Source organism: Dromaius novaehollandiae, chromosome 5, assembly GCF_036370855.1.
Source record: "Dromaius novaehollandiae isolate bDroNov1 chromosome 5, bDroNov1.hap1, whole genome shotgun sequence".
NCBI classification, from domain to species: domain Eukaryota; kingdom Metazoa; phylum Chordata; class Aves; order Casuariiformes; family Dromaiidae; genus Dromaius; species Dromaius novaehollandiae.
Genome location: NC_088102.1, coordinates 4413046 through 4438964, shown reverse-complemented (window position 1 = coordinate 4438964; position 25919 = coordinate 4413046). Strand labels below are relative to the sequence as shown.

At 46.7% G+C, this 25919-nt stretch overlaps 1 protein-coding gene across 4 annotated transcripts in view; it reads left to right on the top strand.

Annotated features, from left to right (window-relative positions):
• FERMT2 (FERM domain containing kindlin 2) overlaps positions 1-25919 on the top strand; it is a 59731-nt gene that overhangs the window by 30156 nt on the left and 3656 nt on the right. Inside the window, exons 3-13 of one of the 4 annotated variants that reach the window (XM_064511840.1) lie at positions 7910-8044; positions 13003-13035; positions 13507-13732; positions 13878-13980; positions 14341-14448; positions 15717-15851; positions 18161-18210; positions 21414-21538; positions 22600-22706; positions 23074-23295; positions 25434-25454. In XM_064511840.1, the coding sequence (XP_064367910.1) occupies positions 7910-8044; positions 13003-13035; positions 13507-13732; positions 13878-13980; positions 14341-14448; positions 15717-15851; positions 18161-18210; positions 21414-21538; positions 22600-22706; positions 23074-23295; positions 25434-25454 (1265 nt within the window). The remainder of the gene's footprint in view (positions 1-7909; positions 8045-13002; positions 13036-13506; positions 13733-13877; positions 13981-14340; positions 14449-15716; positions 15852-18160; positions 18211-21413; positions 21539-22599; positions 22707-23073; positions 23296-25433; positions 25455-25919) is intronic. The other 3 variants (XM_064511842.1, XM_064511841.1, XM_064511843.1) reach the window with 3 other exon arrangements.

The following is a 25919-nucleotide window of genomic DNA, read 5'->3' as shown; positions in this document are numbered from 1 at the left end:
GACCCATCTGAGCACACGTGGGGGGATTCGGAGGGGCGACACCACCTATCTCGCGATGGTGTCTGGGCATTTGGGAGGGACCACGCGTACCAGCGTAGGGACGGACCCAGCGAAGGACTGAGGCAGGGCTTGCTGACTTTTGCTACCAAGAGGAGAGAGGATTTGGCAGTAGCGCAGCTATTTCTAAATATGTCTAGGGGATGGGTGTGGAAGGAAATCTTACCATTTAGAGAGTCTGCCAAATTGAAATGCGCTCAGCTCTTTAAATTGGGAGGCACAAGTGTACTCCTGCCAACTTCTTCATTTTACTATTTTCCTCTTTTATTGCTTTCCTATATTCATCTGCAGCTGTTGTGTAGGATCCAGACAAACACCAGAAACCGACTGCAAGAGAAGTAACGAGACTTAATTGCAAAGTAACTGGAACAGAAAAAAAATACTCCCCTCTCTGCTCCCCTCCTTCCCTAGTCCTTATTCTGCCCGTCAAGTAGCATCAGGTTATATGTAACCGAGTGAGTCAGTGAATTTTTTCATCCTTACGCTTCTGTTGACGGAGACCCTTTAAATAGACTTTCATTCTGAAATCATCAGGAGGTGCTGGCAAACCTGATACTGCTGCGTTTCTTAAGATTGTTCTCCTCGGATGGCCCTTTATGGTCTGATGCAGAGGATATAAGTGGATTTATTCTCTTGTTTGTACTGCTTAATCTAATGAGTTTAGTTTGACTCTCACTGCAGTTCAGAAGCTTTAGGGACCAGGCTCGAAGCGCTGTCTGTGCTCTAACAGGCATCCGGATAACGGGAGTTTGGGGATTTCATCCCGCATGTGGAAAAACCATCAATATGTGCAGCGTTTGTTGACTACTTCTGTCTTTCCCATGGACCTTTTTATTAGGCTGGTAATAAGCTCAGCTGCGTCGCAGCTGTCTGCCTCCTCTTCCTCCCTCCGGGTCCCTCCCTGCTAATTCCGCGTGATTTTTGGCTCTCGGTACCACCCTGTTGGGCAACCAAAGCAGGCAGCGTTTGCAACCCGGCGCTCACGTGGGAGCAACCCCACTTGACGTGGGCACCAGCTACTGCTCCAGTTTGCAGGCAGCGGGTCCGGGGATAATCCGCCGCGCGCTTTGCTCTCCTGCACGGAATTTGGGAATGCTTTCGTGGAGCGCGTCGGGGCCAGGAACCTTGGCCGGGAGCAGCGGGGAAGCTCTGCTACCTTCCTTTCTCCTCCCTGGTGCCACCCTTGGGCTTGGTGGGATCAGCTCCGGTGTGGTCTGCACCCTCAGCACTCGTTGGGCATCTCAGGAGGCCTCTCGGGATGTCCTGATAGAGCTGCTTGACCTGGGGAAGCAAGCGGAGAACTTGGCTTTTACCCAAATAAATATTTAAACAACTGGCCAACTGAAGAATCCATAACAAAATGTTCTGAATGCACGCGGGGTATACGAAGCTAGTAAACTAAGGGGATGCCAGCCTGCTGCATGGTCACATACCGTACAACGTCCAGCGCAACCGCAGTCTTCTCTCCTGGGCCTTCAAAAGCTAGATTATTTTTGCCTTTAGTCTGTGCTGCAAAACTTTACCTCAAAGCAATTTATGCCAAAGACAAGTCCGTTGATACCTAACTGTGTGAACTTGAGCTGTGAAACATGATCCACAGAATGCAATTCCACCCCAACTCCCCCCCAAAAAATTGTAGTTTTTAGTCTGCAATAAGAGGGAAATGGGTTTTAAGGTCTCAGTTTCCTAAGAATCGTCATGTAGATGTGTAAGCGCTGTAATTTTTATGAGTCACTGGTTCTAGACAGTGATAATATTCCACTTCAACACACATTTCCTAATTTAGGGTAACTGGATCAGCATTAAAAAGAGGATTTCCCCTAAACGCTGTCTATGCTTCAAGCAAAATTACAGAGTTTTTATACTTAAATAGCTAACCAGTTGTCTGGCCTTCTAAGGGAGCTAGGAATTGGGTGGAAAAGTGAAAATTAAGAGAGCTTCTTCAGAGGATTAACTTTTTTATATAGTAAAACTCAGTACTGGTTTATTAAACTAGTTACTAGCTTATATATCAACACTAAGCTAGTTTGATTTCCCGTGATTTTAAAATTTGGGTAGGTTCGTACATGTTCTGAATGCCCAAGCGTCATCAGTGAAACTCTCCTTTATATTGTCAGTGTCACAGGGGTTTGCTGTGCTCGCTGGCATGCAGGTCAGTCACCTAGGACGCTGATTTGGGGTGGTTTGCCCATCTTTTGGGGGTCTGCAGAAGATGGGGGTCCATCTGTGCAGCGTGAGGGTGTCGGGACATGCAAGCGGGGGTATTCAGACTGTGCTTCCCATCAGCGGTGCCTTGTTGCTTGTACGACTGATACGCAATTGCATATGCAATTGATGCAACAACACTGCAAATTTAGGTTCTTGCAGGTGTGAAAACGCATTCTTTCGAGCACTTCTACCATCGCTTCAGGTCCCCAAACCATATCTTGCTTCTCCACTGCCGTGGGAACAAGGAGGGTGGTTTGTGTGTCTTGGATGAGGGCAGGCATCGGGACACTGTGGCACATGGGGGGCAAAGTGATAAAATTACCCCTTCCTTTACACCAAGAGACATGGATTTCCATCCTTTCTCTGGCCTTGACCATTTTCCCATCAGCAGGGAAGAGGCAGACTACAATACACCTTGATGGGGAAAGGTGCAGCAACTGTGTGATTTGCTTGGTAGCTTCTGTCCCAAAAGAGTCTAATTTTTGACTTCTACACTATGCAAGGCAGATACTTTTCTTTAAAGCCATTTTGGGGGGCTCAGTCCATGTGGGCTCAGTCTATGAAGAAAGAGGATTGCATCCTAGATCTGCTCTAGGTTTTTGGTTGGGAGATAAATGGGCACAGCTGGGCAGGGTGAGCTGTGCATGGGTGGGAGAAGAAATGAGGGTTACCTGGGACAGAGAGGCCAAGGGTATGTCTTCAGCCAGACCTCGCCCTGGCGCAAATAGGCTATTCCAGGCAAATGGAAAAGAAGACACTATCGGAAGTAAAATCACTTAGTCCAAAGGTTGGAAAAAATTGTCCTGGAGGTTAAAAGCCACCTTCGTGGTCACATTTTTGAAATGCATCCTCTGAAATGCATGAGTGCATGAAATACGTCCTATGAAATGCGTGCATTTGCTGCGTGTGCACCTCTAGCCTCTAAACGGGTAAGCTATTACTCACTTGATAAAATCCACTAAGTTTGATGAAGCTTTTCTGCCAGACGCAGAGGTTGCAGGAGAATGACTTGACGGCTGAAGGAAAAACAGGGAGCACCAGCAGCACCCCAGGAACTGGCCCAGAGAATCCTGCTTTCCCTTCCCTTCTCGTTCCCCTGGCTCCTCTCTCACCAGGTCCTGGTGGCACCGGTCTAACGCTTGCAAGACTAATGACTGTCACCGAAGCAAAGCCCTTTGTGGTAGTTAAGGCGAGGACCTCGACGGAGGTCGGAGGCTGGTGCTCGGGTTTCCGCTTGCGCCACGTCGCACACTCGAGCTAGAGAGATGCGAGGATTCAGCCGGGGCTGCAGCTGTTCCAGCACAGCTTGGAGAAAACTTGGAAATACTAACAAATCAGATGCAGACCCCGCTGAAAAAAAAAAGGTTTGAAGCAGTTTTTGGTTCGAGCCCTCCCTTCCATATGGAGAGCTCAGCATATCTCCGCAGATTGTTGTTGCTGGCAGGCATCAGCAATGCCAGGCATCCCCAGCGAGAGGGGGAACGCTGCCTTTTCACACGCTTACGCGATAAATAGAAATAAAATCCTGAAAGGATCATTTACAGTAATTTCAAGTAGACGTTGCCAGTGCCATCTGTCTTTTGTGTACAGACAAGGAGTCTCTTTTAAAACAAACAGAGTCCCAAGCAATGGTAACAAAATCATAAATTGGAGGGTAAACACATTAACGTTTCGGAGAAGGTCAGTTCTTTCAGTTTGTCCACGTTTCGCTGACCATTTTTGCTTCAGAGCAGCTTTTGACAGGACAAGCCGGGCTTCCGCTGAAAAAAAAAATGGGTGAAATATTAATGGATTATTTCAATTGTGAATTTGGGGCTGAAATCAAATCCTTGATAAATACCTTGCCCCAGATGAACAACTCCTGGAAATGAACTTCTCTAGTTGCAATGTGTCTTCGAGTTTCCTAAAAAACACAAACCTATATGGAGGACGTGCAATATTTTACACCACTTGTATCCTTTAAAGATTTCTCTCCTGCTCTTATGACTAAGAAAACAGGATTTGGGGGGCTGGAGCTATAGAGCAATTCCCTGTCCCAGTTTCCAATTAACTAGAGTATTACCATCTGCAAGCCCTTACACCCTTGGATAGTCTCTGCTTTAGCTACAGTAACTAAACACCCTGTTTGCCAAGCCTGTCTCTATTCAAAACATGTTTTAAAATCCTCTGCAAATGTATTAATCATGAGCAGTGGCAAACTGTTTTTCACCAGTAGTTTACTAAAAGATTGAAAAGTACAGCCAGAAAATGTGCAAAGTTGATTCTCACTTTTTCTCTTAATTCTTGTGTAGGAAATGAAAACGGTGTAGTGCTTTTTTGGTATTGTATGCTTTTTAGCACAAGGGACTTTTATTTTTTCCCTTGCAACCCTAAAGCATGCAGTTGGCTTCAGCGGGATTAGAAGTCTCTGAAATGATGGTGTGTGCAATGGACTGGTATTCCTGTGAAATTTGTGGTTGGTCAATGCAAAACTGGATTGCAGGGCTGCTCCCGAGTCCGCACGTGTAGTGCCTCGCGGCAGGATGCCGCTGCCTTGCCCGTGCCCGGCGGCGACGCAGCGCCCGGGAGCAGCTGCCGAAAACTCGCGGTGTTCCCTGTAATCCGAAGACAGCGTCATGAACAACTGAGGAACTATAAAAAAGTCGCTTTGAAATCAGATGGTCAAGCTTTGGGCCCTCTCCAGCAGATTGCTTTCAGGAGCTGAGCTTGGCCTGGAGCCTCCTCTTGGCCTCTCTGAATGGTTTCAGCTGAGAGACTGTATCAGTTGCTAAAGTACCATAAATAAACATAAGAGTATAAACCTTGCTAGCAAAATACCAGGGGAACTCCTCATTTTGTGCTGTGCTGCGTGTCGTCCCTTCCGCGTGACCCTGGTTATCCTAACAGATTTTTTCGTAATGATATCAGCCGGACATGATAAATGTGAAGCCAAATAGCTGCCTGTATTCGGGCGCTAGGCGTTTATCGCGGGAAGCGGTCCGAAAGCTGCGTATTCGGGGACGGTGAAACTAGCTGTTGTCAGTCAGCGAGCGCAGGGGCGGAGAGCTTATGTTCGACAGTCTTTAAGCGGTAATAATAAATCAGGGTACATTTAGATTAATTAAAGCGCAGACAGACTTGCTCAGCATCTCTGTGCCCCGGCGCTGCCGGAGGAGGGATGCAGAGCCGGAGGATGATCTGAGGACCCGCGATACGTGAGATGGCTAAATGCGGAGGGAAGCAAGGGTCAGGGGACATGGGATGTAGCCTGTCAGGGAAGCTGGGCTTTAATACATAAATTAAAAAAAAAAAAAGACAATCTCTGCAATCTGTTTGTAGCTGTAAGCCGGCAGTGGCAGCCTCGCGCTGACGAACGTGGGAACAATTAGGGTAGAGTTCAGTTTTGTGATTTAATGGTGCCGCGTCTACACTTCTGGGTCTCTTTCCTTCCAGCCGCTTGCTGCCGGGGCAGATCTCTGCCAAGGCAGAAAACGGCCAGGCTTAAAAAGCAGAGTCCTAAGGCCATAAATATTCTGGTGTCGTCTACTGTGGCTGAGGGAGATGGATCCAGGCTGTTTGTACGGGAGTCGCAGGGCTTGAAAGGAACAGCCGTGGGAGTTAGGCACTAAAGAAAGCCAGATGTGTCTGTCCGGACTGTGCCGGGAATCCTGTCCGATAAAAGCCGCTCCGGTTAATGAGCTCGTGGCGTGTCCCTGGCTTGGGGCGAGGAGGGAAGGAGAGCTCGGCTTCAGCCTGCTGTTCGCACTGGGTGTTTCTAGTTAAGATGCTGGTACAGGCAGAAGTGAATCAGTATAGGAAACACATCTGTCTTATTAGAGCACAGCACAGATGTGTCCAATTTGGATCACGTGGTGGGGACCAAATTCCAGTTTTAATTATATTCCCGGGCCTGGGAGCATGCAGCAAACTCCCACTGCTGTCGGTGGAATGGCTGCGTGGAAAGCAAGGGTAAAACATGATCCGTGCAGCCTCTCCTTTGTACAGTAATCACTTAGCGTCCTGTTCAGCATTCCTCTGGGTGGGAAAACGGGCTCTAGCTTTAATGCAACCCCTTCTGTCGCCTTCGTTTCCTATCCTCCCACTCCCCCGTCTTTGATCTGCTGCTGTAGACAGCTCTCTGAAACCGCATGCCCTGCAATCTTTTCAAACTATCAGCAGGGAAATAGTGCAGCTGCCTGAAGTGCCGGTGTTTTGCGCCGGAGCGAGATGCCCGGGCGGGCGCGTGTCTCAGGAGACGGCGCTGCCCCGACGTTGTATCGGGATCGCGTTCGGCAGGTTATCCGTGCAGCCGGGAGTCGCGGGAAAACCTGGAAACTGATTCCTGAGAAAGGGCTCGAACAGAGGCAACCCGCTGCAGCGGAGAGCACCGAAACCCTTCCTTCCAGGCTCGGGCACAACCAGTAATCCCCTTTTTCTAGTTCCAGTTCTGTTTCGGAGCGCTCAGACCTGCATTTTGTGGTCTTTCATCATTGCAATAACGTGGCTCCTTGCCCAGGTGAATGCTTTTCCAGGTCAGTTCCCAAATCCTGATTCCATACCGTTTATAGCAGATGGAGCCTCTCTCCCCTCTTCTTTTTTCCCCTCCAGTGCCAGCAAGGGACTCCTGGATCCCCTCCAGTTTGTTGGTGGTTTAGTTCTGCGTCCTGGCAGGCGGTGGGCTCCCTTTCCCGGAGAGCGTGTTCCCGTTTGGATGAGGCTGTAGGCAGACACAAGCAAAAACGAAGTGCTACTTTTGTGTAAAATGATGTTCACTAATGTATGTGTTTCGCTGGGAGCTTCTCGGGGTGACGCGCTTGGGCTGCGCCTGCCCTGTCCTTGTCTCCGAAATCTCCCGGGGTCGCAGCTCGGACTCTTAGCGGGCGACGGGATGGAAATTAGGGCTCTTGGGGAGGATTTCAGTACCGAATCGCTAGTCTTTTAACCCCTTTTTACTATAAGGTTTTATATATTTCTTGTTTTCTTTCGCCATGCTGATTATGTGCTTTCCTGAAACAAATCATGATGGGCCGGTGATTTAAAGCCCAAATGCACTATTATGCGCTTCCTTTTCAATTACACATTTTAAAAATTAGCTATGCTGGTTTGGGGCAGAGAAGTGGGAGAGGCAAAGGAAACACTTTGGCTAAGATCTGTTTAAAAAGTGGGTGCCTTAAATTTAGCTCTAACATTGCCATTTTGGTAAGTAAGCAAACAGCTTGACTCTTGGATTGGTCCAGCAGAAGCAAGAATAGCTGCTCCATTGCTGAGGTGCCTGAAGAGGAATCCAAGTGTTCATTAAAAAAATAGTATTTAAGATAATGTGTGGAAATGCCACTAGTATCTCTGTCACGGGAGCTAGTAGTGCTTGTATGTGCATTTGAGTGACTGTGCCTAGAAAATACCGTATAATGGTGAGTTTTACCTGAATGGTGTGGTTACCTCTCCAGCCGCTGGTGCAAGGAGAGGGACTTACAGGCAGGAGTTGTCTCGGATGGGTTTGTAGGAAAGATATTCCCAGCTTTATTTTTAACAGTTGCAGAGCAGGAAAATCAGCCAAGGGAGATTTTGCAAGTTACTGGATGTTGTTAATACAGAAAGGGGTTTTTCTTTCTTTCTTTCCTTGTTTTCATCTTCCCTGCGTAAAATTGCTCTGTTTTGTCCCTAGACATCAGGCATCCAGAGGAGCTCTCCCTTTTGAGGAAACCCAGAGATCCGTCGAAGAAAAAAAAGAAAAAGTTGGATGATCAGTACGAAGACGAGGCCCTCGAACTGGAGGGCCCGCTCATCACTCCAGGATCAGGTACATTGGGGCTTGCTCCGTGAGTTACCGGCATATGGGGAAGAGGTTGGGAGGAGGTGGCCAAATACTGACGTTGGAACGTATGCTGAAATATATATATATAGCAGTATTAGTCTCACCTAATTTCTTGAGGTCTGGGCAAGAAATGGACCCCAGAAAAATTCCATAAATTACCTGGGACTGCAGCACTCGGTCGCGACAGCACAGATCAGTGCCTGAAGCTGTGAAGTATGTAGGGAAACAGAACAGTGCCAGACTTTATAAAATAAAAAGGAACCAAGTGTGACTACTTTAATGCTCAGATTGTGTTACTGAAATGTTTTCTTATGCCATTAAGACAGGACGTAAATGGAAAATCATTCCTAACTTGAAATTCCAAGTATGTTTCATCAGGTACCGCAGTTCTAGTAATTTAGTTATAGCCCAGCAAAAATGGTCTTTCTATTAATCGTATTAGTGTTCTCTTATACTAAGTGCCTCGCTGCAGCTCTTAATGTTCAGAATAACGCTGCTAACAGAATAGCTCTGCTAACAGGATAACATCGCTTGCCACAGGCAGCAAATTGCTCCGGCTGGGTGTCTGCAAACTTAGCATTTGTCGAAGATGAAGCCGTAGCTCGTGAGCTGTGCTGCGAACCAACATGTTCGTGCGAGGCGGGTGTAGGACGGCGGGTGACGGCAGCGTCGCAGCCCGGCAAGCGGGAGCACCTTAATGCAAAGGGACTTGCAGAGAAGGACGCAGCGATGCGTGCCGACGGGCAGTTCGCCGTGTGCGGCTGCCAGGGCTCTTGGTTTTAAATCAAGCAACGAGAGGGAAGTAGGGCGGCTTTAATTTAAAAAAAAGAGTCACCCTGGAGGGACGGGGGTGGCTGGGGCACTGCTTGGCTTAGGGAAGCGCTTGCATTTTCATTTGGCATTTTCAGCTTTAAACGCAGTGCTTAGCCTTTCTGAAAGGCAGTGTCTGAGAAGAGTAGCTCTATGAGATTAATAGGAAATACTTGGCTGGCTTTGTAGGAAATGAGCGCAGAAGATATTTTTAAATTTAAATTATTTATTATTCTTTCAGCAAGTGACTTTGAACTGTCTTGCATTTTTTTTTCTTTCCTGTTTTACTTCTATGAATGAATGACTTGCTGCAGTTTTACTTACTGCAGTTACCTGCGATGTTTAGGTCCTGTTAGTTAGAAGTCACGTTTTCAATCTGAATAAACTTTTAGTAGTTAACTGTTCCTAATATTGTTCCAGCAGTAGTTCATGTACTGAATGCTTATGTATAATGAGTCAATATTTCTGGATCTGCTTATTTCTGTGCATGTAGATTTAATAGGCGTATTTTGTCATTGAGACACCCTGTTCCTTGGTAAGCTAGCAATAAAACCAATTTAAATCACTATAGGCAGAGCTGTCAATACACCCACAGTAAGCATTGCCCAATACTTTAAGTCCTGTATTCACTTGTTTATAAGTTAGCCCAACTTATAGCTATTTAAACTGAAATTTTCCATGACAGTGTTTGCCTCAGGCAATTTTTTTGAAGGAAGCTGCTTCTGAAATGCTTGAGCCGTCTTGGAGAACGTGATTAGGAGAAAATCCAAGGGACGTTTTCTTGGAGACGCTCTGCTCCTCCATGCTTTGGAGCAGAAATGTGGATCAAAGGGGCAGAGGGGCTTTCACGTGAGGCATGTGTGTGGGTGTCCCTGGGCAAACCTGCCCAAGTTTCTTAGTGCTTTGTAGTTATTTTCTCAAAGGTTCACCCCGCACATGGTTCGTCATCACACTGTGGAGCTCGTCGCTGCAGGATGGTGAGGAAGCCATGGGGATAGAAGAATTTGGAAAAGCGTTGGATGGATTTGTGGAAATCACTGTTAACCACACACTGCTGAGATGCAGCGTTGCTGCCGTCTCCTGCCCAGCAGAAGTGGGTTTTGCTTTTACTGGCCAGGACAGTAGTCAGCCCTGTCTGTCTGCTTCGTGGCCACTTAAGTGTGGTGCTGGCACGATGCTAGGGGAGTTGGGGAGAAGACGGGAGCATACCCTGTGGTCTAAAATGGGGATGGACCCACAGCCAAGCTTTGTGCCCGGGATGGGGTGCAAGACCGGTGCAGCCTTTGGTCCGACCCGGCACGGCTGGTCTTATCCTACGTCAATCTCTGCATACCGATGAGTAGCGTTTTGATGAGTGTCACCTGGTCAGTGTGGAGGTGAATGGACAGTGCTGGTGGTTTATTTTAATTTCCTACTCGACTGCTCTGCTCCAGCTTGGAAAAGGTCTGTGGGGAGAGCGTGTTTCTGTTTCTTTCACAAGGACATGTCAAGTCGCCCCCCAAATCTTCTCTTGGAAAGCATGAGGCTAGAAGGTGGGTATTCCTGTCCCTTCCTCATTTCTGCAGAGTTTTCCATGCCCATGGGAATTTTTCAAGCTATTGAAGCGTGGGCACAACATCTGGACATCCGGAGTGAAATGCAGAAATAACACACTCCACTTCTACTCAACGCTCCCCATACAGCCGCAAAACTAGCAGGAGCATTAAACCCACCCAAGAAGTTTCCTTGTTTGATGGTGACTGCCGGTTTTCGCTTGCATTTTCCATCCTGTCAGACATTTTAGAATCACATTGCCTTAATGATGTTACATTATTCTAGTTCCCTAGTCAAGATGATGGTCATCACTGGTATGATGCTTTTGACAAGCCTGCGACATCAGTGCCAGTTTTGATTATAATCCCATCAAAATGGTGTGGAGTTGGTTTGCTGGCATGGATTGCGTTATCTTCTGCAGAGGGGTCTGCCAGCTGTTGTATCGTTTTGCTCCCTTCCAGATGAGGCTGATATGCCCAGAGTTACGCATGTAATTTCCTCCCTCCTAAACATTGTGGGAAAATTCTCAGTTGCATCCTGGGGGTGCTACAAAGCGTTTAACTAGAGCAAAGGATTTTTAATGTTTACTTCTCAGAAACTGCTGGAGAGGAAGATAATTCATCATCAGGAAATACACAAAATTTTCTGGAGGGGCTTTCCAAAATGCAGAACAATGTGCTGAGTAGTTGGGGGGTTATCCATGAATATTCATAACTCCAGAATTTCCCTGTTTTGATGGATTAAAATCATTCTTACGGCTTCTTGAGATACCCATCCTAAAAAAAAGACAGTTTGGGAAGGTTTTTCTATTGTTTTGGTCTTAGACATTTCCAGATGTTTAGCTCAGCTTTCTGTAATTTCGAGCTCATTCAGTGAGGAGGGATCTGTTGGAGTAAAGAGCGTGTGGCCGTAGAGTTGGACGCTAGCCTGGGACGGTGTCTAAATGCATCAGCAGGAACGGCACAGAAGACCTCACTTACGGCATTTCAACACTGCCAAGTGCTTCCTTCAGCAACCTTAATAGCACTCTTTTAGGGTAGATTTTGGACGTCTGCGCATATGCCTGTGATTTTTGTAAAAATTGCACTCTCTTACAAGCAGGTCCTGCCTCCAGCCGAGGCTCTGGGCAGGGAGAAAGACCAACTTGCTGCCCGGCACCGGGGAGGGAGAAGGTGGGAGCGGAGCGGGGAAGGGCAGAGGTGGGGAGCATCTCCCAGGAGAGGCAGAAGAATTAGATGTGGCCCTTTGCCAAAAAGCCAAGTATTGGCCTTTCTGGGTACTGCTGTGCAGATTTGGGTGTAGCAAAATGATGTTGAGCTCATTGCCCCATTTATATACACAGTGGAATGACTTACATTAGTGATACGGTCATTGAACCATGGTTATTTTGAAAATCTGGATTTTACACGCTTAATGTAAAAATCAATGCTCCCATGAGATCAATAGAGACTATTTAGCTCTCAGCTATTTTGGGATATGAGATACCGTTCCAGCTCAGCTTTCTTCTGTTCGTAATGGTAATTTTAAAAGGTTTTTTTTTGTACTTTGCATCTATATGAGCTGTAAAACTTTAAAACACCTAAAAGCAATGCTTGCTTTGCACCAAATAGCACCACTTGCTGAACACACTAATATCAAACACACGTGGCTGCTGGAGCAAGCTTTTCTGTCTATGAAAATGTGACGTTTGTGTGTCCAGCCATTTCCTGTAACACGAGTGAAATAACTTGTGGTCATTTCTGGTGCTTTGTCTGCCAGGTCAGCTAACAGTGCTGCAAAGGTAAATGCACGCTGTGCGTAAAGAAGTGGGTTAGATTCTGAGTATATTTGTCATCATTCCCATATTTGTTAAAAAAAATTGCAATTTGTTAGATCCCTTAATATCTAATCAGAGTAGTAATTTAGCACTGTCTTTCCAAACTGGAATTGATGCACCTTATTTTGGAAATATTCCCTGTTACTTAGACTAGCTTGTGCACTTCCAACCAGGTGAAGCAACCTCGTGATATAATCAGGTCTGCAAAATTTGTGCCTTGGGAGTGGCTTTGGTTTGTAGTATTGCAAGGTAGTCAAAGGGTGAGGAACGGAGCGAAAATATACATATTTCTTCTACTTCAGTAACAGCTGAGGTTATACAGCAGAGCCGTAACATAAACACATATTTTGAAAATGCCTCAGTAGACGCTGCCTTGCTTCTCCATAGCTGGAGTCTCCTCTGCAGGAAGTTGCAGTGAAAACACAGCAGTTTAAGGTCTGCGTTGAAAAACTGCAATTGCCAGAATGACAGCGGTTTACTAAATTGCCTGTAGGAACAGTAGGAAGCTCAGCGAATCCACATCTTTCCTATCCAGCCTAAACTATTTTGCAAGAAACATATTTTTGCAAACTCCCGGCGAGGGCGAGGAAGGGACCGGCACGATCAGCTTTGCTGGGGCAGCGGCTGGGTTTGCAGTCGGGTTTGGGCGATTAAGCCTGGCCTGTGCTGTTCTGGCCTCTTACAGAGGTGCATGTTTTCAGCTCCTGTCCTTTTCTGCTCTGACTTCTCCTCCGGTGTCTCTCCCTTGCCTTCTCACTTCCCTCCTTTCTTTCCTTCCCTATAGGCACCGATATTCTTTACATCGGCCCCGTGAAAGGTGAGCTCCACCCCAGTAGGACTTCGGTGCTCTGTCTCTTTCCTTGGCCATGTCTTTAGTTTATTTTCCTGCTCTTCTAAAACTTTTGACTTCCAAAATCTTTAAGCAACAAGTGATCACCGGTAAGTCGGTCGCTGCTCGTGGCCACAGCGCTCCAGGTGCTGCAGGAGCGCGGAGGGGGAGTGCTGTCCTCCCAAATTTCGCAGCACGGCGGTCTGAATTTTTTCCCATGGATTCAGGCTGGAATGACTTTTCCATCAGTTTTGCTCTTCAAGAAGAGCTGGGAGAGAGAGAGGAAGAGAGGCAGCTTTTCATGGGAAAACAAGCAGTGCAGTGTTTTCTAATTGTGGAAAAAAAAATCATAAAAATGGAATCAGAAGGGTTTTCATCTGTTTGTTGAATTGGCTTTGTGCTGAGCAGACGCGGTTTGGCCATAAGCTAATGCGATGTGGTTATCCCTCTTACTGGTAGGAAACATATATTCGAGCCCAGGCCTGTACAGCAAAACCATGACGCCTACCTACGACTCTCACGACGGCAGTCCTCTGTCCCCGACTTCAGCCTGGTTCGGAGACAGCGCCTTGTCGGAGGGGAACCCAGGCATCCTGGCCGTGAGCCAGCCCGTCACATCCCCAGAATCCTTAGCAAAAATGTACAAGCCACAAGCGCTTCTTGATAAAGCCAAAATCAACCAAGGGTGAGTTAAGGGTTTGTTTTTCTTCTTTTTCTTTTCCTCTTTTTTTTTTTTTTTAAATATGTGGTTTTAAATTGCATTCTTGCAAGAGTCATTGCGACTTAGCCAGAGCTTTTTGTGTGTGCTACCCGTTGTTGACAATTTGCAGATGGCTGGATTCGTCCAGATCTCTTATGGAGCAGGAGGTGAAAGAAAATGAGGCTTTGCTGCTCCGGTTCAAGTACTACAGCTTTTTTGACCTGAATCCAAAGGTACAGAATTATTTATTTTACTTGCACCTTGCAGGCAAACATTTCAAGCGAAGGCGACCTGTGTCTCTAATATTCATTTGTGCTGACATGTCCCCAGCCCCTTTGAAAAGTGGTCGCGTGTGCATCAAACCCGGGGTGTACGTGCTTACGTGTTACCAGTCTGCTGAGGTTTAGGTATTGCTTGTGTTGCCCTAAGGGTTGTTTAAGTGTAAAAAGGCTTTTCAATCTCAAACTGGAATAGGGGTTGAAATAAAAGGATTAACGGGTTTGTCTTCCAATTGTGCTTGAAGCATGAAGGATCATGGGTCTTCCCATGAAGCTTGTTTTATAACCGGCCTTTTTTTTTGCGATGTGCCGTAGTACGATGCGATCAGGATCAACCAGCTCTACGAACAGTCCAAGTGGGCTATTCTGCTGGAGGAAATCGAGTGCACGGAGGAAGAAATGATGATGTTTGCAGCGTTGCAGGTAGGAGACAGCCCGAGACACTTCTGTTTGTAATTAAACTTGATTGTAGCTTTTCAGACTTCTCTATTGCTGAATACTGATGAACGTGTTAAGTTTAATGTGCTGTAAATGGTGTTTTAAAGGCCTCGTCTTGTCTTTGGTGGGGAGCTTGGACTTCTTGTGCTGGTAGAAATTGGACTGTCTCCTGTTTGCTAATACTCACTTGAGCTTATTAGGTAGTTTAAATATTTATTGCTTATTACTTCTCATGAAAAGGAATTTAGCTTGCTTTTACCAAACATGTTTATGTCTATCTTAACTTTTAGTTTTGCCCTTTTTTAAGAATCCCAGTAAGTACATTAGGTTACTGAACTGCGAGTTTCTGGCATGCTGCCCCCAGAACAGCTGGTGATAATCTGTGGGTTTCCCAGAACTATTTATTTATCTGTTTTATGAAATACTCCGTGTAATTTGGCATAAATAATACACCTGCTATTGACTTCTGTAAGACTGATGGCAGCCCTTTTACTATGTGTGGTCTGGCGTTGCTCATCGGTGTAGGCTGCGAGAGTGTCCCCAGCGAGGGCAGGGCTGTCCACATGCAAGCCCTCGGGGCTGCTCTCCTAGGAAAAAAGAACAAAAACAGAAATATAAAGACTCAATTTACCTCTCCAGTTGGTCCAGAGTAGACAGAGCATGATAGTTACTCTGCAATTAATACTACCAACGTTGTGGATTTCTGTGGTAAAAATAGATGAGGTGCAAGAAGGTATAAAATATGCACACAAGCACAATGCATTAGTTCAGCAGCAACATTGCCTGGCACTTGTTTGATACTGTCACGAACGTGGGTAGTACCGTTTAATCAGAAGTTTGTGCATTCAAAAGTGCTAAACAGTTACTGAAGTCTCACCCCAGCCTGTCTGTGCTTTACCTGCGAAACCCCGTGCAGCGAAGCGTTGCATCTGCTGCTCGGTACCCAACGGCGGCACGGCCGGCGGAGTCAGTGAGCGTCCTTGTCACACGGTGCTTTAAATCAGCGCCGAGAGCAGCGCGATGCTGTGCAGAGCACGGTGTCCTCTGTGGTATTCACTGCCCCGGTGCCCGGGGAGGGGGGACACCAGCCCGTGCTCTGGTACCCAGTGCCGATGCTTCGAAACGGGATCCCCGTTCTGTCCTTACAGTGCTTCATGCTGCCTTTCGGGTCTGTGATGACACGAGATCTCTAGCGGATTGCAGAAACGTCATTAAATATTCCACGTTCACAGAGGCTGTGCCTTGCCTTTCAGTACCACATCAACAAGCTGTCCATCATGTCGTCGGAAAATCACCTGAACAACAGTGACAAGGAGGTCGACGAGGTGGACGCTGCGCTTTCTGATCTAGAAATCACTTTGGAAGGTGGCAAAACGTCGACAATCCTGGTAAGGGTTATGGGCAGAGGATGATGCGCATGCCTCACTGCCCCTTCCTTTGACTTCCCTCTAATGAAGCAGGAAAAGTAATCTTGAACTGCGTATGGGGGAATTTTTCCAGGCCTCTCACCATTTTCGTTTCCTTCTTCTCCCTTTTTTTTTAATTTCTGCTGTTACAGCACGAGAGGGTTGCCCACAACCCGACAGAGCAATACAGAATAATATTTTTAGACTCCAAATAATATTTTTATAAAACTGGCTGATATTTTCAGAAATACCAAAGAGTAATTTGGGTTGGAAGGGACCTCAGGCAGCGTCTGCGCCAGCCAGCACTCAGAGCAGGGCCAGCGGCGGAGCTGGAGCTGTGCTCTGAACCTGGATACAACATAAAAAGCTCTTTGACCAAGGGCACATACTCAACCTGGGGCTTCATTTAAGCTGCTGGCTGTAAGACTGCTGCTCTTTTTTTCAGCGTTCACAGTTAATTTCGCACCCAGAGGCAGGCGCTGAGCTCAGGGCCCGTTCCCACGTGCCCACCTCTGCACTCAGCGGCTGCTGCCGCAGAAGCAAAGTGCAATAACGCTTTTTTCTTACCGGGATGGTAAGACCAAACTGCGAGCAAGGTGGGCGTTTCGAGTAATCCCGCAGGACCCGTGGGCTGCTTGTGTGGCCACAGACAAGTTGCTCTGTCCTCTGTAAGCCTCAGCCAACCCAGATGGAAAATTGTGTGGAACGGGATCTTACTCAACCCCCCAACGCACCGACCCACCATACTCATGAAATAATGGAAAATTCACATCAAATTGATTTGGTTTCTGTCCTCTCTACTGACTTTCAGAAATAGTGAATTCTTCACACCAAAGTTTCTCTTCCACTATTTTCCAATTCATGACAAAGTTTTACAGTACCTAAAACAGCGGCCAGGACTTTCAGAAATAACTTATGAATAGCTTAGACTTGTGAAACTCTATTTTTATCAGACTGGATTTTATCCTTGAGGGGTTTGTGACTGTATTTCAGGCGGTTTCTTTTTTCTGATAGGTTTTTTAAGACCGGTGTTCCCTCTTTAAAATTAGAAAGGACTAGGTACGTTCAGACTTGGCACATACATTTCCGTACAGAGCAGCTTTTCCAGCTAGTGTAGTTTTGCACTTTTATACTGAGTTTCACTTTTTAGGTTCTGATCCTTTTAAAACATAAATTTTGCAATCTTAATTTTCCTTCACTTCATACAAGTTTTTAAGTGTTTATGAAGGCTCTTTTGAAGTTAGCATCCATATTTAGTCTGCTTTTCTGTCATCAGCAACAGCCAAGTTTTACAGTATTAACCCATGCTGCTCCTTCTGGCTGTACTGTGGGGAGAAGAGCATTGCTCAGGTGCGATATAAATAGTGAGAAGTTTTCATAGACAAGAGATCTTCTATGATTTTCTTGCAAAACGGATTTGAAGCACGATACTAAGCCCCTGCCAGAGGAGAATGAAGAACACAATGATTCATCAAAAAAACCCCATCCCTTTCTGTATCGGTTGCTAACAGTAGCCATTTCCAGAGCCATTCAAGTAATTGAATATGGATAATGGGCAATTACTGGATTGTTTGTCTAGATTTTGATTTTTTTTTTCCCCATGGTATCTATAAACAGCGTTGGTCATTGCAGACTGAAAGTAAACTGCTGAAAACTGTTGTAGCAATGTTTGCTTTTTCAGTGATTCAGAAACCATTTAGTCTGATCTCAAGGGAATTGAAAAGGCCATCTTGTGTATTTTGTTCATCCAAAATGCACGGGTATGTTAAGCTAAACTCAAGATGAAAAAGCTGGAAAAAATGCCATTCTGAGCTCTCAGGAAGCCATTCCACAGTCTTCCCTGGTGGTTTGAAACGGCATCTTTTTCATTTGTTCGGAGCATAAGGAGAAAGTGGAAGAGAAAAATTCCTACGCAAACATGAGCCAGTGTGTGACAGTAAGTGACCTCACAGGTGGGAATTGGCTCCACGAGGCCAAAGGCCTTAAAAAAAAAAGAAATAAAAAGTATTGTCATCTTGTTTCAGAGCAGCACTTCTGTGCAATAGATTTGCTCTGCTTCCTCCTCCTGCGAAACAGCTTGTACTTTCCTAGAAGTGGTTTTATGACCTGTGAGTCCCTGACGTTTGACAGTGAAGCCCGTACCAAATTTCCTGCCCTGGAGAAATTCCCTCTGAGCAGTTGCATGTTGCTGTCTAACAGACCGAAGCATTTCCCTCTGTGCGGGGCCCCCCCGCCCCACCGGTGACTCCGGGGCCTGGCAGATGAATGAATGGGATAATCTTTATTTGCAGGGTGACATCACTTCCATCCCTGAACTTGCTGACTACATTAAAGTATTCAAGTAAGTACTGATGGGAAAAGGTGCGTGTGAAACTGGTAATATCAATGAATAATTGATAGTAATACCACTTAACGTCCATTCTGCCCTCCCGTCGCAAGCTTTTGCTGCCCGCCGCTGCATTACCGTGTGTGAATGCCGCTGAGCAGCTCTGTAGTATCGCAGCCCACAATATCTGGACTCTCTGGGTATTAAAAGATTTTACTTTTTCATCAGGCATTTGGCACAGTCACTGAATATTTAACACTAGTAAAAACACTCCAAAACGTCTCCCTGGATGCTGCCCTGCAGTTGATCAGTTCTTCAAATAAAAAATCCCGGGTGTTTTCCGGGTAGTCCCACCCCAGGCACGTGGCACACACACGTCCCCCGAGCGGAGGCTTCATGTGCCAAGAGGTTTCCATAACACAGTTAGTGCCAGTGAATTAATGAAATTACCCTAAAATTAGGGGTGTAGCTCATAGCTAGAAAACCTCACTCAGATACTTCTGGTTTGAAGGAGGCAAATGAATTACAGACAACTGGGATTCAGGTTTGTCTGTTCTCTTCTCGCCGAAAAAAGCAGGTTTAAGTTGACCATCCTGCTCTGCCATCACACTTAAGATTTTTTTTTATTATTATTTCTTTTTAACTTGGATGATGGTACGTGGAAACTGGGAACAGCAGTGTCTGGACTTTGACTAATATTTTGGCAGTCACGACTGTCCTTTTCAATTTAATGCCTGCTGCATTAGGGTTATGATGAAAGTTCTGGAAACTGTAAATAAACCGCAATGAGATTTCACAGAATAGGTATAGGAACAGAAGAAAAGCAGCGACAGCAAAATAGCTCTGTAACAAGCCTTTATTTTATAATTGTTTGGTTCTGGAGCCAGAACCTGCTACTTGTGTTCTGAAAAATTCCTTCTCCATCTTGTAATGTGTATTAATAAGGTTAGTCCTGCCCTCAGAGTCAGTCTGCGCTTGTGGTCTGCTGTAATTGCTGCAGCGAAGTTTCAGGGCTGGAGGCTGTGCCATGCCTCCGAGCGGGTGTTTCTTCCCCTTAAAAAAACGCAACCCAACAAAAAGACTCGTTTCCTTTGATGTGCTTTATTTGCCAATAAAATTAGGCACAACTCAGGAAGCTAATTACTCGCAAATTGGAGATCCAGTTGTTGGGGAGGGAGGATGTAGCAGCGAAAAGACGTCGGTTCCCTCCTCTCACCTGGTGTTGTACATAACCTTTCTGAACGCCGCGACTGCAATTTGAGTAAACCCAAAAAGGAACCCTAAAAAACCTTAAAAGAAGAAAAAAGAAACTTTAAAAGCACTGTTTGGGGGCTTGACATCGCCTCGCCTTACTACTACCAGCGTATTTTTCCCAGTTCTGCATCTGCTTCGTTTTAAGTAGCCACCTTTCAGCCAAATTTGCTGCTGCAGCTTGAGGACGGAGGACTAAATTCTGGGGGTTTTTTAATCCCTCAACCAAATGGAAAGCCAGGTCTTCGCGAGTTGCTGACAACGGCTTCAGCTTGCTGCTACTTCAAAGGCAGCAGATGCAGGCTGAAGGCTCCGTGTGTGTTCCCGTAGCCTCTGGCTTTCGCAGCAGGTACCGTAACGCAGGGGCTCTCTTCACTTCGTAAAGAGGGGAAAGTGTGGTATTGGAATTTTTTCCTAAAAACGACGGCCAGGCCGTATTTTGTCGCCAGAAACACAATGTAAATGACGCGGGGTTAGAAGTTGGCCTGGTTTTGGACGTGCCTCTTGCATTTTTCCATCCCACTTCCTCGCAGAGCGGCTGCAGTCTGTGTCCCCAATGGCCCCGTTGCCACTACGAGGACTCGGGAAGTTCCTCTGGCCCCCGCCAGCCCGGTTACCGCCCGGACCAGCCAAAATGCCCTACCTGCAATTTAAAGGAGCCCAAAAAAAGCTCAAGGCAGTGCATATGGGTCAAAGTACAGAAGCAAAGGATGGAAAAACCTGCATGTATAACATAGAAACTTGGCTGGAGGTTGAACCCTTTAATGGAGGCAGCTTTGGAAGGAAATTGTGGGTGTAAACTCCGCAGTCGCCTCCCCCGCCGCGTGCAGGCGCGCGGGAAGGCCACGGCGTGCCTGGCCTTCGGGATGGGGAAAAATAGCGAGGGCAGAAGGAGCCAGCAGACACCCCTGGGCTCAGGTGGCGATCGACAGTGCGGGAGCGGCGAGGCTCAGGCGCACACCGAGCATCCTCCAGTGCCAGAAATTTTGCGCGTTCAGCCATCCCAGTGCATTTCAGGCTTGGCAGGAGGTCTCCTCCCCAGCATGTTGTTGTGATTTCCCCTCCCTGCCACTGATGCCAGGGATGGGCTCAGCCCCATGGCGTGCTTTTGCCTGGAAATCAAAGCGGGGAGCCCCCGGGGAGAAGCAATTGGGCCCATGGTGTGTTTGATCCTCATAGCTAAGGGCTGATCAATGGTCTGTGGGACGGAGATGCAAGAAGTGAGAAGCCCCTGAATATGGGCTTTGGATAAGGATTAGAAATTTGGGGTTTAAGAAGTTCTTGCGGCTCCGTAAAGCTAATCTCTCAGCGGTCTCAGTCGTGCCTGGTGGCTGCTCTGCTCCGCCGCTGCCTTGCTGGGCCATCGCCTGCTCTGCTGAGTCAAGCAAAAGTTGTGTTTTGCATAGGAAGGAATTGAACCTTTTCTGATGTGAAGCTGAGTATTTGAAAAGAAAATAACACGTGTACTCATGCATGTGCTTGACAGACAAGTCTTATAAAAACTTTCCTTTCAGAGCTGGAACAGATTGGTTCCAGTCTAATATGGCCAGTGAAGAAGATTTTTGGTGGTTCATGGAAATACCTATTTCTATAATATAGTTCTCCAGTCCCCCTTACCCCCACCTCAAATTTAATGGGCCCTCACCAGGATCTGTCCTTCCTGCGAACTCGGGATTGAAGAGTCCAAATTCGCAGTCGCAGCTCAGTTTCTTGACCTAACGTTATTGTAGCAAAGGGAAGAGTTCAAGACATTTCAGCTTCCGGGCAAGGACTCTCCATGGTCCTTGGTCCATGGTTGCTAACACCAGATTTTCAAGGGTGAAACTAGTTTCCTGGTGCAACTTCAGTGCGAAGGCACAGCAGCTTGGTTTAGGAGTCGAGCTACCTCCTGGTGTCCCTTAAATTAAACCCCATCACCCAGAAAACTGTCGATCTCGCATAGTAATGTTCATCAACCTGTCTGGCAGGCCTAAGAAGCTAACACTAAAAGGTTACAAGCCGTATTGGTGCACCTTCAAAGATACCTCCATTTCCTGCTATAAAAGCAAAGAAGAATCCAACGGGACTCCCGCACACCAGATGAATTTAAGAGGTAAGCAAAACATGAGCACTATCGCATTTTATTCCGATAATAGTCTGCCACTCTCGCGTCTTATTTTTCCACTGATTTATCTTCTTAGCACTCTAGACTTCAACTTAGGGTTGAATAAAAATGTTTATGGGGATTGCTCCGAACGGTCCATTTATCTGCTGCAGGGCAGAGCAGAGGAGGTTTGTGCAAGCACAAGAAGAGGGCTTGCTATTTTACTTTTTGTCATGCCTATCCTAAATAATGGCAATGACTCCAACAGTGAGGAATAAGCCTGAGCCCCTGCTGAGCCGGAGAGAACAGACCATTCTCTTCGTGTGCCGCCTTTAATTTTTTTCCTGCTCTCCCTTGTGCTGTTTGTGTGCAGCCTCACTCCCTGCAAGCCCTGCACATTATATTTTAAATTCCTAAGGCTGCTGGTCTTTCTTATGTCAAGTAAAACATTCCTGCTCCCAGAGCTATGCAACTGCAGCAAGCTCTTTTTTTTTTTTTAACCGTGGAGGCAAGAGCAGATGTGGTGCCAAATGACCTCAGCCTGCAGTCACAGCGCAGCCCGGGATCGCCTGGAATACCTTTTTGGGAGCTTTTGACATAGCTGCTCTGACGGCACTTTTAAAGAATCTCGGAGGCCGCGCTGAAGCGGAGCCCCTGCTAACTGGGGGTTTTCAAACCCCCCAGGGTTCGTACAACTGCTTGTAATCCTTTCTGGACACTAAAATTGGGAGATTTCTGGGTTAGGAGGTGGTTGCCAGCCATTTGGTCTGTTCATGAGGTCAGGCAGGGTCTGGGAGTGTATCCTGTGGGCATGCGTTAGCTTTGGCTTTATTGCTTCAAATCAGATCTTGCTTTTCCCCCTTTTTCCTTTTCCTTGGAAAAAGAGATGTCTGTAGTGTTTTTTCCCTGCCTCGTAGAGCATTTGTCCTGTCAGACGTGGTGTAAGACCTTTGCAGCAGTGAGATGCTATTTGACACTGTGTAGTTGGAGTGCTTGCTTTTTTCTTTGATTTTTCCTTTTTAAAGTGTACTTCTTTACACACATGTTAAACATTGGCTCCCTCATTGTAGGATGTGAAGTTACCCCTGATGTGAACATCTCTGGTCAGAAGTTTAACATCAAACTTCTGATTCCAGTTGCAGAGGGAATGAATGAAATCTGGCTTCGCTGTGATAATGTAAGTTTATCACTTTAACCGGCCGTCCGTTTTGCCTTTGCCCTCCCTTAGCTCATCCTGCGTGGGTCACGCTTTGGATGTGCTCTTGAGCTGTTGTTGATTTAAAAACAACCAAAAAAAATGCACTCACATGCAAAAGTATCCGATCTTGGCGTTCAGAGTTGCATGTGAGCATGTGTGTGAATTTGGAGTACCGAATCGGCTCCTCCTCTGCCTTGGTTTCGTCCCGTGGTTATATTCTACATTTTGGCTGGGTTTCTGTCCATCTTTTGCTGCGTGTGCTTGATTCTCCTGCGGCCCGAGAAAGCTCCCCGGAGTGGCGTCTGGGCCGGGGGCCGTCGGTCTAACCTCTCGCCCTCGGCTGCAGGAGAGGCAGTACGCGAACTGGATGGCGGCGTGCCGGCTCGCCTCCAAGGGCAAGACCATGGCGGACAGCTCCTACAGCCTGGAGGTGCAGAACATCCTGTCCTTTCTGAAAATGCAGCATTTGAACCCGGACCCGCAGCTAATCCCGGAGCAAATCACGACCGACATTAATCCCGAGTGTCTGGTTTCGCCTCGCTACCTGAAGAAGTACAAGAACAAGCAGGTACGCACTCGCCGGCTGTCCCTGGGCTGCGGGTGTCTCCTCGTCACAGTGTTGTCACTGACCGGGCTACACTAGCACCCGTTTCAGCAGGAGCCAGCATTTAATCCTACGTGTTTCAGATGTCGTTGTCTTTTGTCTGGATGCACACGGTTACTAAAACGACGTGCGTACTTATATTTGTGGTTTTGATCCAGCATCTGGGGATGAAACCTCGTGGCACCCCTGGTTTTAATTACACTCTGTAGGTTAAGCGTGATGGTGCTCATGAAGAGTCTAGGCAGTGGGGGAACAATTATTTTAAATACCTTTTTGGAGCTGTTTTTCTCCCCGTGCACTGTGATACAGAATGACAGAGCGGCAAAGCATTAATCAGCTGCCCACATCTTGCGCTGCTCAAATCTCACAGCATGCGGTGACAAGATGCAATCAATCCCCAGCGCTGGGATTAAAACCACTTGTGTGCACAGGGTTCGTACAGAAATCCCCAGGAGCAGGGTAGGCCCAGCTGCTTGCAGTGCTTTGTACAGACTTGGCTGTAATGTGGTTTGCATATTTCTCTCTTCACTTTTCCACTACTTCAAAATGCCAGTCCTCAAAACGTTGCTTCATTTGAAATTACTGCGACTTGTGCTTGAATTCCGCACTATATTCAGTCAGTGCATGACAGAGCCGAACTGTTTTGTGATAGAAACGAATGCATGACTTTCTGAAAGACATTGTATTTCAGCGCAGCAGCAGAAATAAGTAGGGCCTTGCTCCGTGGCCCCTCAGTGACTCAGTCATTCAGCTCTAGATTTGCAGCCTGTGTACTCGGGCTGACTGGGGCTGTATATGATCCCTCCAAACCGAAAAGAAGGCTGCAACTCAGAGAAGCAGGAAAAATATAACTTTTTATTGGCACAGTATGATGATTTCCTGGCAGTGCAGTTAGATTTTATATAGCCCTTATTATTCTTCTGAATAAGCCTTTATATCCACTTGGATGGAGGAGAGACTGCATAAATATCCACTTTTAACATATATAATGCCTTCTAGGCTTGAACTCAGTAAAATGGAGGCACCTGGAAAAATATTAGCTTGCAGAGCTTGCTTACCGCGCGTGCATCCTAGGTAGGGAAGTAACGGGCAGGGAGCGCCCGAAGCGAAGCGGCCGGGAGGCACGGGGGCCGCGGGAATGCGAGGAATGCAGGCCGGAGCGATGCCGCCGGCCGAGGAGGAGGAGGAGGAAGAGGAGGAGGTCGCGCAGCCGGCAGCGCCCACGTAGGGACTGTCAGTGGGCATCGCAAAGGAGATCGCTGCCCACTGAGGCAGCTGGGTCTGAGCATTCAGTATAACTTCATTTTAGTGCTCACATGCCTTCTCCTCCTGGCTGGCATGTTGAGAACCGAATGATTTACTAAGGTTTTTTTTTTTTAAATCATTTTTAGGTATTTAGGGCTTTTTTTCTTTGCATTGCCACTGCAAGAGCATAGGGTTGGCAGATCGGGTTTAGGGAGTGCCAAGTCATAAAGGCCAAAAAAAACATAGGATTCACCTTCCCAGTTTCCAAGTAGTCACCCGTGACCTCTGGATCGGCTCGGTGGCCTTCACCCGGCCTGGGGCAGTGCCGTGCCGTGGTCTGACGCCGAAGCAGCGTGCAGGCTGCTATTTGATTTTATCTTTGCAGCCACTGGATAGCAGGCAGTTTTTATATAGAACGGCATGAGGATCATTTTTCTGCGTATCTCAAATAAAAGGAGCTACTGAACTTAAGGCCTTTTCTATGTGAATAAGTAAACTTGAGTTTGCAGAAACAGGGGAAGAAGAGTGAGAGCAGGAATTCGCCCTCTGATCCTGCAGTTTCTCCCTTCCCTTGGGCCACCGTTGGGATCAAAGCCGTTTGTACAAGAATTTGGCTAAATGGGACCTCGCGAATGTTTAGAGAGGGCCGGCGCGAGGGGCGAATCTGTGCTCGCTTGTTCCCTCTTCGTGCTTGCGTTCACTTTGGCTGCTTTTCTGCCTAAGAAATTGTGCATGGTTTTTGCTTGAACTTTGGTTTGCAGATAATTTACACTTTTTCTTTGCTTTGTTGCCATATTTCTGATTGCTTTTTTTTCTTTCTGCCTCCTTTTCTTTTTTTTTCGCATTGCCATCTACAGCCAGGCTATGTAAGAGACTTGGTAAGTGACAGCAACAATAAAATTAAGATAAGTTGTAACTTAAAATAGACTAGAACTCCCTTGTTTTTGCAAGTAGTAATTAAAGAGTAATGAAAACATACCCATCCTGAGAAACTTGGGCCCCTTTTGATTTTTATAATGCTCCGCAGCGATTCCTGCTACAAAACCACTAGCTAGGACTGTTATACCAGAAATTTACCCCTGGCGTTTGCTCACATCCTGCGTCTTAAACTAGAGGAGTCTGAATACTCTCTGCCTTCAGGCAGGCCAGATCTATATTTGCTTTTATATATCTAGGGATGCCAAGTAAAAGCAGCTCTGTATTGCTGTTTATCTGCTGCGTATGAATGGCAGCCGCGGTCCCTGCCTTTAAGCAGTAACAGATGAAATACGACTTCAACGTAGAAGCTGTAAATCGTCTGCGTTGTTAATAACCTCACTGACTTGCACAATTCCCCAACGCGT